This window comes from Indicator indicator, chromosome 1 (genome assembly GCF_027791375.1).
Source record: "Indicator indicator isolate 239-I01 chromosome 1, UM_Iind_1.1, whole genome shotgun sequence".
Lineage (NCBI taxonomy): Eukaryota > Metazoa > Chordata > Aves > Piciformes > Indicatoridae > Indicator > Indicator indicator.
Genome location: NC_072010.1, coordinates 15,056,533 through 15,075,136, shown reverse-complemented (window position 1 = coordinate 15,075,136; position 18,604 = coordinate 15,056,533). Strand labels below are relative to the sequence as shown.

At 41.1% G+C, this 18,604-nt stretch overlaps 1 protein-coding gene across 1 annotated transcript in view; it reads right to left on the bottom strand.

The window, feature by feature from the left end:
* Positions 1–251: 251 nt before the first annotated feature.
* Positions 252–18,604, bottom strand: part of CEP126 (centrosomal protein 126) — a 64,117-nt gene continuing 45,764 nt past the window's right edge. Inside the window, exons 11-12 of the mRNA XM_054390033.1 lie at positions 14,008–14,089; positions 252–349 (exon numbers count right to left, since the gene is read on the bottom strand). Coding sequence (XP_054246008.1) covers positions 252–349; positions 14,008–14,089 — 180 coding nt within the window. The remainder of the gene's footprint in view (positions 350–14,007; positions 14,090–18,604) is intronic.

The following is an 18,604-nucleotide window of genomic DNA, read 5'->3' as shown; positions in this document are numbered from 1 at the left end:
CCGTTACCCGTGACGGCCGCAAGACACGCATGCCTCCCTTCTGATAGGATTGCTTTGAGGTTTACCTATAAAATCGCCTAACCTAGGCTTCTCCTTCCTCCCTTCTGCTCCTGTCCGTGCACCGGGAAAACTCAGGCTTGCCAAAGGAGAGCCTCGCAGACCGGCATGCAGAGGCAGAGACTACCACTGATAGCTTAATCAACTCCACCGCCTATAACCTAATGCCAAAACAAATCGTGAAAGGTGCAAAGTTATGAATTACGAAGCTCCAATGAATCAGGATGCATCTTGCTTCCTGGAGCGTTGTGCCGTTTGGGAATAGTGAGACTGTGCTTTCTAGCTCTTCCCACTGCAAAATTTAAGGAAAGTATATTGTTATTATGGAAGTTATCTTTAAAGGTTCAGTAAAACAAGAGACACCTTGCAAAATTTGGGGAATTTTCTGCTCTTATCAAGGAAAGTAATAAGAATTTAAGGCTGCTGCACACTTCATGCTCTATCCTTTACCAATCAACCCCCCTCTAAAACCAGCTCTCACTTCACTGTGAATCTCTAAAAATGCCATTTTCCGGTTAAAATCTGCTGCTCAGGTTATACAGCAGCCCCATTTCTAAGAAGTTTAACACTCGTTTTGATTGTTTCAAATAATTGGGGTAGGGGAAGGTGAATCACATTTGATTTGCTTAGAAAGCAAGAGAAAGATGCAGCATGCCCGTGATAGTAGGGAGCAAAGCTGAAGCTGACAATATGCACTCTCTTGTTTTATCAGCCTCTAGAAGACATCTTACAGATTTACCTTGTAAGACATATTAGTCAAACACGCTTGTACAAAAGGAATTCAGAAGAAGTAAATAGCATAAGCCTGTTAAGAAACCATGTTTTAACATAGTTTTGGTATCATTCAGTGCTTGCTACATACTCACTAGATTTTTTTGTAAGAGTTGCTGCAGTTCAACAGACCAAGTAGCAACTATGTGACATTTAAGGAGACATTTCCCTGTACTTTCTCCAAGTGTTTTCCCACGTTTCCATTTTTTCCCCAACAATTTTTACTTACAACAAAACAACAACAGAATAGAAGGCTACGCTGTACTTAAAGATGTTCAAATAGCAGAGAGGGTTCAAGAGGGGGTAAAGAAAAAGTGTGGTTTTCTTCCTAGTATTTAAATACCATCCAAAGAGGAGGCACCTGAAACAAATTATTATCATGTTATTCTCAGTATGTCTCCACCTACTCCAGCACTACCCCATCTGTTAAATTCCTCTTGCCACTGATATTATTAGCCAGAGATCAAATAGCCAAAGTGAAAGAACTGGTTTGAGCAGGGAATGATGCATAGTGACAACTACCAAACACATAAATTCTCAATTTCAAGTTGTGCAGACTCAAATACAGGATTTAAAAAAAAAAAAAAAAAAGAGAGAGAGTGAAACTTTAAGTCTTTTTGGGCAAAATTTCCTACTAACTTCAGTGAGGATTATCTCCACACTAAAGGAGAAATCCCACTGAACTCTAGAGTGCTTAAATGCTTTGATGATTCAGGAGTAAGGAAATGAGTAAGGACTTCAAGACTGGCTCAGGAGGATCAGAACAGGAAGCTCTAAATGTTGTGCTATCTACCTATTGTAGTTTTATAATTAAACATTTCCAGTTTTAAGCAGTTTACAATAACAAAAGTTAAACTGGGACTTTCAGTTTAAACACTGACCTCGTTATCCTCTGATGTCATTCACGACAGCCTGAAGCAGTAAGTCAGGCACAGTACTCTTTTAAACACAAATATTTAACTTGTTTTTTTAAAAAGCTCAGGATTTTATGGTCTCACAGAAGACATTTGGAGGGTGGAAAAAGTATTTTTTTCTGCTGCAGAATGAAATCTTGTAAGTATATATTATTTTAGCAATAATAGTCCCTCACTTTTGACCAGACTAATTTTCAGCATTGTTTGTTTTTCACACATTTTCCTATATGTGATTCTGAAGAATTTTACACTCCTGAGTAAACTGTGGGCCTTAAGTGCAAGGTAAACAAACCAGTCTTTCCATGGCAAACAAAAATCAAATTACATAGACCTGCCCTGTTGCACCTTTGCAAAGTGCATCAGTCTTTAAGGCAGTTAGTGACAAAGTGGTAGGCTGTTCCAGTCAGAGAGGTAATAAAGAACTTGCACAGCAGCTCCTCCCTCTCTCTTGCAGAAGTCTTTGGCATCACTGAAGGATAGTTAAGCCACATGAATTAGTCAAACAGAGGAGGAAAGGGATAATTACCAGTATACATCTGTGAAATAAATTAGTCTTTCCAGTATTAAAATACTATAGGAAAAGTCTGATGGAGGGTAAATTAAAGTCCATATCCTGCACCTTGTCTGTAATGAGGACTAGAACCCCCTAGAACAGAAAGCACACTGTGCTGCAGTGACTCTTAGTTCCTGCAAAAGTTTTACAGGGTATCAATGTCCAATTCTTGCACTTGCACTGATGAAAGGCTCCAGATTCAACTCTGCAGGAGAGAGAGAAGCCAATGAGAAACCCATTAAAAATATCTCTAACTGACAGATTAGAAAAACTGATATATATCTGAATTCCCTTTTTTCTCCACTCTCACTCTGAGAGTTGCCCTTCAGTAATCCATGGCTGCAAGGCAGGAGTCCTTGTCTGCTCCAGAGCCAGGCTTAGATCATCAGGTGAAGGCAGACACCAGCAGTTCCACTCATCACTGCCAGAGGTTTTCTTTTTAAAGAGAAGCAAAGGCTTCATGGTAGCACCTTCATACCATGCACCTAGAGCACTCACCCGGGAAGAGGAAAGTCAGGATTTTAACCTATTTCAGCATGAGGAAGTCCAAACTCACAGCTTTTACATCTGAAGTGCCTCAATTACAAGGGCTGGTGTCATGTTACCTGATTTAACCTTCCGCAGTCCTAGCTTGTTTCTGGATCACAGTGTCAGGATCCTGCAGGGACTCAGTAACCACGTTTTTACCCAGTGATAGAGATGCCTGCACTCAAGGCTCTGCTGTGACCTTGGATCAGAGACCTGAAAGAAGAACTGGGTGGAACAGAGCTGCAAGGTGTCTCAGTGGGAACCTCATCCTTTTGGCTTGGTTGCTACATTTCAGCCCCAGCTCTTGCCCCATCTTCTCGCTAGAGCTGCATGAACAGTATGCCTTTGCCTGGCCATGAACCCCACCAGTCCTGAGCCTCACCTCAGACTCAATTTGTCTCATCACTATGAACTGACCTGGTGATCATGACTAGTGTTTAAATGTCGTTGCTGTCACCAGACCTGTTTTGCTGTTCTAGTTGGGGTGCTGCAGGACCAGGCCATGTTGGGGAGGGCACTGCCCTACTGTCCTCAGCTCCCAGTTCATCCCATCTTACAGAGCAGCCCACTCTTGTTGCTGCCTGATACACAGTAAGTGGTAGAAAAATGGTTGTGTTTATGCTAGATCTGTCTGTGTTGCCTGGTTTAGTTTAATCAAATCCGTGTATCTGAGCGAATGTTCTATTAACAACCTTTGCTTTCAAAGGATGTGCCATATATTGCTTTATACATTTGCTACAGCCTATTCCCAGGCTTAATTACAGAATCACAGATGCATACTAAGAATTAGAGTGAGGCCCAGGAAACTCAGCACAGTGTATATGACACCATCCAGGCCTAAGGGAAACAAAGAGGAGTCATGAAGTTAATCCTCATTTCTCTTATAAAATTTCTGCACTCCCCTGGAGATTCACTGTCTCAAAGGACTGCTTTAAAGGCTGATGTCTAAATACATTTTCTCTAAATCAGATTTGTTTCTTTTAAATCCAGCAGAATAGACAAGGGTTACCAAGCTGCTATTCCTCTTTTCAAGCAATACATCAGTTGTCCATATACACAGGTAGCAGTAGAGAAGCCCTATATCAAATTCACCTTTTGCTTTGAGAATTCAGCGCTATGTCCCCTTTCTCCTAAGACTTGCAAGCCAAAAGCAGACAGCTTACACACATGATTTCATAGTTTACATATAAAAGCTTACAAGGCATATGGGTAATTGTATCTCAGAAACTGTTTCCCTAGGTAGAACAAAGAATGGTGTTTTGCTATAGTTGTTGTTACAGAGACAAACAGGAATTTGGCTGTGCGACTTCTTGTTTAGGGCATTCAAAAGGGAGAGGGCAACTCTGGGGCCTATTCAAGTGCCAAAGATTGTTTATTACAATTGTCCAGTGACTGCCTGGCTATTATGAAATATTGAAGTAATCTTGGTTTTAGGCATGCAAATTTTGGTGTTCTTCAACAATCCTATTTTAAGTGTTTCAATCCTATTTTACTGTATCTGACTGATTTTTTTAAAATTATTATTATTTATAGACAGTTGTGTAGCCATACTGGAAGGTGGTATTTTGTTACCCAGCACAATTTTGAAGTGTATATTTAGAACTAAAATTTGCCTATAGATATGCATCTGTCTTCATTGATTTTTGGTGCTCCCATCTCTTGTGTTGATAATAAATTCTGTTAAAATGTAACAGTTCCTCTCACTTCTGTGCACATGACTACAGCAGTACCAGGCTACAGGATATGCTGGTTTTCTCTAGACAGTCATCAGGATATTTGTAGGAGTGACTGAAGTTCTAGATGATGGAGGCTTGATTCAGTTGCTTGAATTTGGGGTCTGCTACCATGTCAGATCCCTCAAGGAAATGGAACATCTTCATGGAGCTCTCAGATATGACGCAAGACCTAGATGATACCTATATTCCTCCAAACTAGTGGCTGTAGGTCAGGTGGGCATTTCAAATAGCACTAGACCCAGAGGATACCTGGGGATGTATTTCAGCTTCAGAGACTTAGTTTTAGATGTCTACTTGTAGGCATTTACAGGTCAGCCAAGCTTCCATTATCATCAGGGGAGATCAAGATATCAATACATTTATGTAGAGAGGCATTTCAGATGCCCAAGGTACCTTTCAGGTTGCCCCAGATACCCCTTTTCTCATTTTCTGGAATGTCAGCTAGAGACTGTCTACTCTAAGTAATGATGTATCTGCCAGCTCCATAAAGGTGATATTCTGTCTCATATGAAACTAGGTCGTCATGTGCAGTCATCTGAATTGAGTCCCAAGTCAGTCCTTAGAGTCAACAATTTCATTCAGCTAATGAGATGCCTACCAGAAGCTGGGATCAGGAATATCCTAAAATTCATACCTCAACTCTACTGAATGTGTCACTGCAAGTATACCTCAAATACATGTTACATGTATACATCTACCCACCATGCACCTCAAGTTAATATTTAGGGATGAATTCCAGCTGTGGAGGTGCTGCTGAGTGCCTAAAAAAGCACACCTGCCCCTTCTATTGTAAATTTACTTACTATCCCTTTTAGCTCTGTACACCCTATTTTCCATCTATACTCGTTATAAAACATCTAAGTACTTTGTATATCCCAGTATAGTCCCATTCCCTCATACATATGAGCATCCCTCACTCTCTTCCACCTTTGGTGCATTGTATCCAACCTTGGGTTATGCTGTCCTTTCTCCTCCCACTGACCCTCAGGGATCTTTGTATCCTATGCTGCTCTCTCTATATCCAAGAGTTTGTGTCTCACTTGCAGCTCCTTCACTATAGGTTCCAAAGCCAGGCAGTTGTTGACTTTCATTAAAAACAGCAGGCAGAAATATCACCACTAGCTTTTTTCACAGCTTATTCTTCTCTGAAAAAGGCTATATGCAATATTATTACTATGCTTAAAAGGATTCTTTTTCTGTATTATATATTGGACTACTTAATTAGAGACAAGTTATAAGCATATCTCTAATGTTTGGTCCTTGAGTGGTTATGCTGTCATTTGTTCACTTTGATATTCCTTGGCTCTTCTTCTTTATTGCATGGGACTTTTTAGGGTTTTCATTTCTTGCCTATCACATACAAAATACAGTCAGTACTAAGGGCTTTACAGGGAATGCTGCTGAATTTGAAGAGTTTATAGTCTATTTCAGTGAGGAAAAAGGAAAGCTTCATTTCAAAAGGAAATGGAGTGTAGTTATCCAGCAGGATACACTTACCAAAAGTCACTTAGGGTGACTTTGGAGAAATGTGTATTTGTGTTGAAACTAGCCAGCCACAAGCAAAGGCTTGCCTACAGTATTGATTTTACACTGAGAGGGATACATCAGTGCCAAATCTCAATGTAGCTTGACATGAGTGGTTTGAAATTAGAATATTTAGGACCCACAGTCCTAAATATTCACATGCAGTGCATGTGAGATGATTGTTTAAGAACAAGTCCCATGTAATGCAAGCTACAAGCTACCCATCAGTACACTTTGTTTTGAAAAATTTACCTAGTGAAAAATCAAAGTGGTTTTATCTACTGTAAAAACCAAAGGCTATGAAGGATTAAGCCTAACTACTCTTTTTTGTTTGTTTGGTTTTTTTTTGTTTGTTTGTTTTCCATCAAGATAGTGGACTTAAAGCAAGGAGGGAAGCTATAAACATCTAAGGTTTGGAATGTAGCACTGCTGCCTAACAAGATCTCTGTCTTTGACATTAAATTCAGTCTGTTTTCAAGGCTGGCAGGCAAAGCAAGTTCTATTGCTCTCTTAAAAGCTGGGTAAGAGGTCATGTGACTTTTTCTATCATAAAAATAGCTTTTATTGCAAAATCCAGTTTCCTTTGTCAGCTGTTTATACTGTTTAAACACAGTTTATGAAGTGTTATAAAATAGCACTTCGTAATGCCGTCTTCCATTCAGTCTGACAAGCATCCTTCATTGCATAATCATGGATCTTAACCCAGGCCATCTGAAAGACTGGCAATCCAAACACTGAACCTGTCTGGGAGGGTAGAGAAACTGCTCTGGTTTCAGATTTGTTTGCTAAAATTATGAGGTCTTTGCTGAACAGCAATATTTGTTCTATGATCTTTATAAAATGCCTTCTGCTTGGGAGGGTATTTTAAACTAATTAGTCTGAATTCCTATGCAGATTCTTTCTTACCTTTTTTTTTTTTTTTTAATCATTTAAGAAAATCTAACCAATTCTGTTCTTCCTAAAATAGGGAGGAAAAAATGGGCTTCATTGTGAGTTACTTCTTTTGGGCTTTGGAGACATGTTCCCAATGTGTCCTGCAATTTAAGCAAGTAATTTAGCACAGACCCACAAAGGACATAGATGACAGTATTTCTGAGCTGAGATGCCCATCAAGATCCAGATTCTTACTAATATGTGTATTACTTCAAAGACTGAGTAGTTACAGAGATCCCCCCCAAAATCTTCACTCTAAGCAAAAAGATGTCTAAACTAGCCAACAGGAAAGAGCATCTGACAAAAAGGGAAGTTTCATATGAATTACAAAAGCCAAGGTGTGCCCTTGGATTGAGGTATTCAACTGGTTGCAGTATTCAGCTGCTTGCAGTGGAATCTCTGGCCACTAATTCTACAGTCATTTTTATGCTCCTCAGTCCAATAAATATTACACTTCTATGCAAAGAGGGACAGTTTGAACAGCAAGACTGACAGAGATCTGTCCTATACTGCCATCTGATCTGAAACTTATAAAATGCAATACATGAATACACATTTCCCCTGTAGATAAAATCCAGCTTTACCCACAGAGAGGAAAGGATGAGGGTAACGCAGCCTCTTGTTTTGTGCAGACTTTAAAGAATGCACTTTAGAAAGTTAGATTTAGTACACACTTTGAGAATTAATAAGGGAACAACAGAGTATTCTAGGAGTACCACAAGGTGTGCCTGGAAGCAATTTTTTATACTTATATATTTGTATCCTCTTATTTGTTATAAATTAGGTCAATGATGTCAAATATCTTATGAGCTCTAATTCTGGCAATTTGTTTGTCTATAAGATAACTTTGATTAATTTAGATGCACTGAAAGTCATGTTAGATATGCAAGGTGGACCCTGCATAGAAGTGTTCAGATTTTAGCAGAAAAACTTCAAACTCATTGGCATCTGATTCCCTAAGGAAATTGAGATCCTAGTAAAAGTTAACTTATTCCTGTTCATTATGGAGTTAACAAGCAACTTGAAAGGCTGGCAAGCTCTACCTTTTCCCATGTGAGGAAAAATAAACATAAAATTAAAGTGAACGTCCTATCTAGGATCCTGTTTATTTTGAGTGCCTTCCTTGTTCCCGATTTCTATTTTACCAAAATTAGCATGTTGACTATGTCCTAGTGAAGCACTGATAGTAAACTTCAGCACACCTTGCAACATTATCAGGACACATTTCTCAAACTCCCATCCTATCACAGGTCAAAAGCCCTTAGCTAGACAATACAACAACCTGATTTGTGGGAAAGGTGATGTTAGGAGCCCTAAATTGACATTCAATTGAATCACAATTGTTTGTTTCTTTTCATCTCATTGAACACGCAGACTGCTTGGCTATGTTTATACTGCTCTGTTGATTTAAGCTTCGAGGTTGAATAGTGGTGAGATGCTTGTGTCCACACTCCACAGGGTCAGCTCTCTCTACAACTGACTTTTCTTACTGACAGCTGAAATGGTCCAAAACAGAGTCAGGGAGATCACCAAGAATTAAGTAATGTGACAATAAGTGTGAATTCCTGAGCTCATTACCTGGTCCCTCTTTTGTTTAGAAGTATAGCTATGCCCTAAAGAAAAAAAGAAAAATCCAATTGCTGTGGAAACTTAAGAACAAGTGATCAGAACAACAGTGACAACACATTCATTAGATGTGAGAGCCTTCAGGAGTAAGCGTCACAGCCTAGGACAGAGGACTTCTTCCATGGATTCTCAGTAGTATTCATATCTGGAGAAGCAAAGCAGACGCCTGCTTCTCAAGGTTGTGACTGTAGCAATCGTGGGTCAAGAAGAACTCTGCCGCAGCCATGCTTACAAGGATCACATATATTTTGGCACAGCCTAGGCAGCTGTGCCAAAATCCACAGCCAGGGACCAGTTACCCCTCATGCATGCATGTACACACACAAACACATGTACACATGGGACACAAAATTCATATGCATTTACATGGATATACTGATAGATGTATGAACTAGAACCAACACTGCTCTCCAGTTTGTATAAAACCAGCTTGTGCTACGGCATTTAGTATAATTTTAAATTGATGCTAGGGAACCTTCCCAACAATGGAGCTATTGACTTTGAGTATGGTCCTTTTAAGATGTTGCCTTGGGCTGCTGTGGGGAAGCTGGTTTGCTTCCCCTGTAATATATGTCTTTTTGTTTTGTAACACCAAGGATGTCTTAGGACATCAGGCTAGCTGAAATACTGGTTAGTCTGGGAGAAGCCAAATCTAACATGAGTCACACTCATACAGTATCTTCATGCAGTGTGGGGGTGCGACACTGGCACATGCTGTCTCTTAGTCTCTGCCTAGTTCTTCCCATCCCAGAAACAACAGATCTTGTTCCAGAATGGAGCTTGAGGGTGAATGGCTTGGACATTCAGGAGACTTGGGCACAAAACTTTAGCAGACACCAAGGCAGTGTAGATGTAACTTTTGTTTGCTAAATTTGAAATTAACTTTTTCCTGTGTGCTGAATCTTCCATCTAGAGTAACTCAAATGTTTCTAGAAGAGCTGGTCAGGTTGGACAGGGAAAATTCTTTAGGTAATATTGAAAATTTTGCCTTGAAAGACTGAGTAGACCTCTTATGTATCTGCCTGTGGCATGTACAGCATCTACCTTCTCCACAGTGTTTACATCAGAGCTAGTCTCTAAGCGCTCTTTCAAGTTATTAGAGACAAATAAGTACTTTTAGGAACTGATTTGTCTGACCTAGTTTAGATATATAGGGACAGATGAATAGTGCCTTAACATCTTGCACCTAGTTTCTACACATCTGCAGGAGATATACAAAGCTTCTAATTCCTCAGTCTACAATGATAACATGCAATTTGTTTTAACATTTTCTTCAAACTTTCTGAATAAATCTGTACACTGAAGTAGTAGAGCTCTAAGGGTATATCCAGTCCCCCCATGGTGGCCAGGCTATGAAGGGTAGGGATGGCCTAAGAGGTGGCTTGGGGGTCCTCCTCAACACAGGGCAAACACAGTGGCCATGAACCTGGTGGGACTTGAGCTCTGCTACAGCTGCAGATTTATGGCACGCTAAGCCTCCAGCTACTCAGCTGCCAAAGGAAACATGAGCAGGCACAGTAGTTACGTTCTTTATAGGAAATGAATAAGCACAAAAGGGCCATCTGATACCCCTCATGCTAATGTGTGAGTTCTCTCTTATTAAGGACAAAAGACATCTGAGGAGCAGGCAGAAATGTGAAATCTAGTACTTCTGGTTTTTAAAATGTAATAACAATTCCATCTTTCTAAAATCTTCTGCTTTTCTCATATCAAAAAAAAAAAAGAAAGAAAGAAAGAAAAGAAAAAGGGTAACTTTCAGACTCATTTGGTTTAATATATCTTGCATTTAATAGTACCAGAAGGATCTTAAAATGCTGTATTAATTATGGGCCAGATGTTGTATGCAGTGCCAAGCTAAATTGATAGGACTGCTCAGGGCTGTAAGTGCTCTGCCACGAAGTTCTGTGTTTGTAGTCAGCTCTCCAGGGAAGGGTAAGATGGCTGGCAGCTACACACCACTGAATGAGAATTTTGACCCAGGAAGACAGGAAAAATCTGTATGAGTTGGAGAATTATGTTATTTTTTTAAAGTCTCTTCTATGCGACTTCTGGAAAGGATTTACACTTAGGTATTCAGGAAGAAGGAGCAGAGATCTTGCCCTCTATGTTAAGAAATGGATTGAATGTGAAGAGATGTCCCTAAAGAACAGCCACAAGCAAGTCAAAAGATTATGGGTAGGAATCAGAGACCAAGACAATGAGGGGAACCTTGTGGTCGGAGTCTCCTGATCAAGAGAAGCCTATTGATGAAACATTTCTACTCCAGCTACAGGAGTCAGTATGCTCACAGGCTCTCATTCTGCTGGAGGACTTCAACCACCCCAACACTTGCTCTAAAAATAACACAGCAATATGTTGGCAATCCAGGAGGCTCCAAGAGTGCCTTGATGATAACTTCTTGAGACAAGAAATAGACACCCCTACCTGAGGGGCTGCAATACTGGATCTGCTGGTCACCAATGAAGGCACACTCATCAGAGATGTCAAGACTGGAGGCATTCTGGGCTGCGGTGATCATGAAGTGGTGGAATCAGTCAAGGAGCCAAACTTCAAGATCTTGAGGGAGTAGAGCTCTAAGGGTATATCCAGTCCCCCCATGGGGGTCAGGAAATGAGGTGTAGAGGTGGCTTGGGGGTCCTCCTCAACACAGGGCAAACACAGTGGCCATGAACCTGGTGGGACTTGAGCACCACCCTGGGAAGTGGTACTCAGGGACAAGGGAGCATAACAGAGTTGGAAGATCTTTAAGGATGTGTTCCACAGAATGCAAGAGATCTTGATTCCCAGGTGTAAGAAATCTCGCAAGGAAGGCAAGAGACTGCCACAACTAAGCTGAAACCTGCAGGCCAAGCTAAAAGGCAAAAAGGAGCTGCACAGACAATGGAAGTAGGGACAGGTATCCTGGGAAGAGTATAGAGATGCTGCCTGATTGTGTAAGGATGAGGCCAGGAAGGCCAGAGCATGGTTGGAGCTGAACTTGGCAAGGGATGCAAAGAACAACAAGTAGGCCTTGTACCTGTACATCAATGCAAAAAGGAAGGGTAAAGGAAACATACCCCCTGTGAAGAGTGAGAATGGTGAGCTAGTAACAACAGATTAGGAGAACGCTGAGGTTCTTAAAAACTTTTTTCTTCAGTTTTCACTGGCAAGCTCTCTCCCAAGATCTCCCAAGCTAAAACCCCACAAGGGTGGGGATAAGGATAGTGAAGTCCCTCCACCATGTTCATGGCCACCTGAGGAACCTGAACATACACAAGTCTATGGGACTTGATGAGGTGCATCTCAGAGTCCAAAGAGAATTAGCTGACGTAGTTGCCAAGCCACTCTCTGTGATATTTGAAAAGTCCTGCCAGTCAGATAAAGTCCCTGGGGACTGGAAGAATCACAGAATCAGAGAATGTTAGGGATTGGAAAGGATCTCCAGAAATTATCAAGTCCAACTCTCTGCTAAAGCAGGATCATCTAGGGCAGGACACACAGGAATGCATCCAGGTGGGTTTTGAAAGTCTTCAGAGAAGGAGACTCCACAACATAATTGGGCAGCCTGTTCCAGTGCACCATCACCCCCACGGTAAAGAACTTGTGTTGTGGTGGAACCTCCTGTGTTCTACCTTGTACCTGTTGTTCCTTGTTCTATCACTGGGCACCACTGGAAAGAGACTGGCACCTTCATCTTGACACCCACCTCTCAGGTATTTACAGATGTTGATAAGATCCTCTCTCAACCTTCTCTTCTCAAGACTAAACAGCCCCAGGTGTCTTGGCTATGAGCTGAAAAGGTCACTTGCAATGAGAGCCAAAAGGATCTTAGTATTTACTGCTTTTGGAATACCTGAGCCCAGATTAATAGGACCTCACAAAATAGATCTTTGAGGCTTTCTGCAGAGAGATGGTACTGACTTTCCTTTACACTGTTCTGGTGTTGAGTTGAAAGTATGGGAGTCTCTCTCCCTCCATTAATGGCAGATGGTCTCAAAGTTTCTCTTTGTACTGGATGCAGAATGGAGATGAGCTATTCTTAAAAGAATTTCAGCATGGTTTTCTGTACATTATTCAGGCAGTTTGCCCCGATTTGCTATACTGCGCATTTATGCAATTATATTAGCACAGAATGTCTCAAATGATGTGTACCCTGTGAAAGAAGAGATGAGACTGGGTCTGCTATAAATGCCCATAAAAGGTAACACAAAGCTGGGGCAGTCATAGAATCACCCAAATTGGAAGCAACCTCTAAAGCTGATCTAGTCCAACCCCACTCCAATGATAGGGATATCCTCAACTAGATCAGGTCACCCAGAGCCCCATCGAGCTTCAGCTTGAATATCTCCAGGGATGGGACCTCAACCACCCATATGCTCTCTCCTACTAGTGTGTATGAAGGACAGTTGCATTGGACCCTACTTAGTGAATAAAAGTAATACATTTAGACCACAGCTGTGCTTGAGGCTGTTCAATAGATCTGGCTGTTGAAATTACATGTTCCTAAAAGGCTGGGGGCTTCAACCACCCTAACACTTGCTCTAAAAATAAGACAGCAAGATGTTGACAATGCAGGAGGCTCCTGGGAATGCAGCTGCCATAGCTGTCTTAGTTTGCAACTCCACTTCCTTTCCTCTTCTCTGCCTGATGAAGCTTAGATCCAGAAGTCTCTTCCTCTATCCCTGCAGGCAGGTGTTGATCTTACAATGGATTTAAAAATAGGCAGTAACAGAGGGGGGAAAAAGAAGAAAATATAGTAATAATTTTAAAATAGGCTTAAACTTAAAAGAAAATCTTATTTTATCTGCAGTCAGAAATTCTTGAGATTTCTAAAGAGACAGCTGTTTGTTTTTAGAGTAGGATGGAACCTCAGTAAGATGGAGAAGTCTTTTATATTCCTCTTCTCTGTTCTAATTCACTGAGATACTGAGACAGCACAACTGCTATGACTATTGGTATATACATATTAGAGTGACTGGAAGCCAGGATTAATTGCTTAGCTCTCTGAAGCATATTAACCTCTTGGAAATTTCAGAATGACATGCACATATCAAAGAGGATAAACAATATCAGGACACAGGTCCATACCCAAAGTTTGGTTCCCACCCATGCACAGGAAGATTGCTCTTACCACAGGCTAACAGACTATCTGAGCTTCAGTCCTAGGTCTAAAGCATTTGAAAACCCAAGTCTACAAGTCCCTGAGAATATGTGCTCTGAAAATTATGTACCCTGAAAGTACACCAAACAGGTGCAGGTAATATGGAGCACAGATTAGAGCAATATAAAGGATGGAGGAGGTAGCCCTGGTTGTTTTTTGTGGAGGGGGTCTGGTGGTCAGGGTAGTCCCTCAGACAGTGAGTTTGCCACAGTGATTCACTCTTACCAATAACAGCCTTTCTGTCAAGTTTAGCTTCTTCAAAATCCAGGTGTGGATCTAATAATGCGTTTCTTTTCATTTTGATTGACTGTGTGAATACAAAACACGATTTAAGGAAACACATTTATTACCTTGATTCCAAAACTGAGGCTAGAAGATTTAATTCCATCCTGCTTTCCCCACTCGGGGGCTAGATGCTCAGAAAGATGAAAAGTGCAGTTTTCAAGGGGGGGGCTGGGTGATCCTGCCGTAAACACAGCAGTGCGAAAGTGTGAATGGCGCTGTGAGCTTCTAAGAAGGGAAACAACTGAAACCGGTTTTTTAGGTTGCAAAGATTTAACGTAGGATTCATTGCTTCAATCGTTGCCTCCTTAGATCGTTGCAGATTTTGTAGCTGGATTAGAGCAAACTCTCTGGATTGCCTCTTCAACTTCTTCATGTAAAGGAAGAGTAAAATACTAGAAAACAATTGCACTTAGATTGGAAACTTGGAAAGGAGAGCTTCCTTGATGGAAAATAAGATTTATGGGAGGTGTGGCTATTGTGGGAGATAAAGAGTAGTTAATACATTTGGGGGGAGTTGGGGGTGGGGTGGGGTGGAGAAGAATCACCATTTTTCTGTCACTTAACACCAAATGTTCAGCCAAGAGAAGGTAGGGATTCAGTGGAAGACTGCCAAAGTTAGTTAAAGCTTATCATTCACATATTGCCTAGAAAAATGTCACCAATTACTATCACATTTATTACATATTTGGGCTGTCTGGCATCCAGCGACAAGTCATCAGCAAGATAGAAAAGCGACTATTGCAGTACGGTCTGAACTCTTCTGGAAAAAGCCAACAAAACAACGAAGAGCACAGAAAAAGTGAACAAGATATTCCAGTTTCCCCAGGCTCACCAGAGAACATGATATGAAGCTGAGACAGCCTGAACCCATTTCTAAATCTGTTTAAAAAGTGAAGGTTAAAAATGCTGTGCAACTCTTCTGTAAGCGTGAGGCCAGGAGCTGACTGAAAGCATGTTGAATTATTTCTTTTAATCTCTACTAGGAGTTCAGGCAGAGGAGAGCAAAAAGAAGGTGTAGCTATAGTCCCACAATAGGATGTAAGGATGAAATGTGTTGCTAATTCTACATGGAAAGACTCAGCTGTTGTTCCTTTACTGGGTAGAAATGTGTCCTACTTTCACAGTACAAATTGAACATACCAAAAACATCCTGTCAATCTTCACAACACCCACTTTCCCCTGTGCCCCTGCATTGCATAGTGTTACTCTCTTTCTACGTGTGATGTGGCTGATCCATGTTCTTTGCAACAGCAGATGTTATTTAGCAGCGTTTTCCAGGATGTGGAGCTGGCTGCCAGCTGAAGATTTTCCTGACATGTTTCTGCTGCCCTGTCACCTTCCCTACTCTCAGCTGTTATATGTGTAAACTGGCCACTGAATTTGGGGTTGGGCAGCCTCTTATCTGACGTGCATCAGCTGTCTGAGAGAACATAGCTAATGTGAGTATTACTACAGTGCTCAGTATTTGACAGGACTGAGAATCACAGGCTAATTGCACTGTGTGCTTATTTATACCAGCAACAGCACAAAAGTCATCGCAGGTGGAACTGGGAAGTCACATGCCTTGATAACGATAAACTGTCCATGTTTCACTGGAGTATGGAAAAGTGGTGATGACAGCTGGGTGGCACTTAGTTACTTTGAAGCTGAATGCCTCCTGTACTCCGATTCGGTGTCCTTTAATCTCCAAAGAGTCGTGCTGGATTTTGCTGTGCTCTGTGTGACTTCATCTCTTGCTGTGACACTCTGAGACAGCCTCCTGCTGAGGTAGCAGAATTCATCCGCAGGCTTCAGAGATGTGTTGTCAACACACGTGTCTGTGACAGTCTGTTTTCTAGGGCAGTGAGACTGGAAAAGGACCTCCATTTTCTTTTTACTGATGGTTAGGCCAAATTGCCTGGCAACATTATTGAAACGTTAATTAATGTGCTCTGCACCCTCTTCTGCATTACACAATGACTGCTCAACTGCCAGCAAAGAGCAGGTTCCAGGCCATGTCTTCATGACCTTTCATTTAGTAGAGAGGCTCTGGGGGTGACAGGAGGGAAAGTAGCTCTCAGGATATTACAGTTATTCACTTCTTAATGGTTCTTCTGAACTGGCAGAACATTCTTCCAGTGATTATGTATGATTTGCAAGTAATAAGCTATCTTAGAGTGACTCAGCCATGAGCAAACATAAATATGTGAGAAGGTATTTTAAGCCATGTCTCCACAAATCTTTACATGTAATAAGCTTGAGTGTCATGTTTGGTCCAGTAATCATTCTGAGACTATTAAAGCCAGAAGTATAAACCATAATAAGTGTAGACTGAGACCCTTCTGTATTTGACTAGCTCTTTTCCTGAGAACTTTCTGACCTAAGTGTGTGACAGAAGCTTTCTTTTTTTTTTTTCCTTTTTTTTTCTTTTTTCTTTTTTTTTTTTAATAACTTTATGAATGTTTGCTGGCATGGCAAACCAAAAGAACGAGATACAATAGCCTTTTAGTATAAATCTCTGTTAATGAGATCAGGACTAGAAACCTCATTGTTCAACTCACATTCTGTCTGAACACAATCTGCTTCTCAAATTATAAATCAGGGGCAAGACACTGTACCATTGTGTAACTCTACACCCCGGCTCTGGAATGTTTCCTAGTCACTAGAGGATTGTCATCATTTCATTTACGAGAGAACTATCAAACAGGCTCGGGCCATATTTGGTCTACAACCCCCCCTCAAATGAAGATAAATCCTCCCCTCCCCCTTCTTGTAGCAGGGTATTTTTGTAGCAACAACACAGAAGCACGCATTACAGTGTGCCACATCCTGAAATCTAAAAACAAAAGAAAAACCTTACCATGGCCATCACTCTCGGAAGCAGTGCTAATTGCTAAGAATTAAGAATTTATTTATAGATGCCCTGTATATCTCCATTCCTCTAGAAAACAAACACCTACATGTGGTACGATCATTGAATTGGAAGATTTAGTTGTGTCTGCAGGCATATTGTTCGTGCAAATCCTCTGTTGTCCCACAAGACCTTACAGCACATTCTACTTCAGAAAGCAGATCCTTCCTGACAATCTCAGACAGTCAGAAAGAGGGACTTAATCACAGGGTGGGGATGGTGCAATAATGTTGAGAGGTCTGAAAGACATGATTGCTTTCACGTTTTCATCCAGCTTTCTAACAATCCAAGAAAAAGAGGAAAGACTGACTGTATTTATTATTACTGCTGTCTAGAAAAATCCCAAGATCACTCTTCAGCTCCACCAAATGTAAGTTATTATACACTTAACCTGAAGGTACAGTCTTTCTGGTCAGCCAAGTCACCTTTCATTTCTGATAGGATTCATTCTACAGGAAGGCTTTCCAGGAAGGCAAAGAGGTTCACCCTTAGCAGCCTGTGGTCTGCCTCCCTAGTTCTGTCTGCTAAGAGCAATATGGTAAAAAGGATGTGTAAATACTCATCCTTCCCCCCCAGTCCCTGCCAGCTGAAACCTCCCTGTGCTGTTCTCAACTACTGAGAATGTCTGTGTTGGTACTGCCACAGCAGCTGTGCAAATCAGTGCTGTGTAGCTCTGTTCTCCAAAGAGAGGTTGTGGGCATGGGCTGACAAGAAAACAGAGATTAGTGTTGCAATGTGAATAACTAAGAGAAAATAACTCCAGCAAACTGACCAGAGGATTCCGCTGAAGGCTGTGTTCTCCAGTGCCAAACCCTTTGGCTACAGCTGAGAACAGAGTTCAGACCCCTTGAACAGATCATGCAAATTATTTTTGCCTTTTTTTTTTTTTTCAGATGACCAAACCAAGAAACCAGAAAAGTAAATAATTTCCACTACTACAAAATTACCAAAATACCAAAATACCAAAATTAAATGGACCTGAAACTAAACACTTCACATACCTTTCATCTTATCTGATTATGCTAAATTTAGTCTGGAAACCTTGTCTTGAAGTAAAAAGTCAGACATTTAAATAGAAACTGAAATATTGGAAGCTTAGTGCTTTTTTTCCCTTTGAATAAAACTCTTTGCTGAATATGAATTATTTCAGGAGCATTTTCCTCTTTAGAAAGAAATACTTTAATTTCTTTCAGTTTGCTTAATGGCACAGTTCTTCAATGACCATCAAACAACAGACAATGGCTCGTTTTTCTGTTGGCATTTTTACCCAACTGCATGATGGCACAACCATGAACAGACTCAGAATCTTTTAGAGTCTCTCAGGCTGACAGAGTTGGGGTTGTTGAGCCTGGAGAAGAGAAGGCTCTAGGGAGACCTTATAGCAGCCTTTCATTATTTGAAAGGGGGCCTAAGGAATAGCTGAGAGGGAATTTTTACAAAAGCATGTAGTGATGGGAGAAGGGGTAATGGCTTCAAGCTGGAATAAAGCTATACTTAGATTAGACAGTAGCAGACAGATTCTTCACCAGGAGAGTGGTGAGGCACCTCAATGGGCTGCCCAGGGAAATTGTGGGGGCTCTAACCCTGGAAGTGTTCAAAGCCAGGCTGGATGGGGCCTTGAGCAACCTGCTGTAGTAGGAGCTGTCC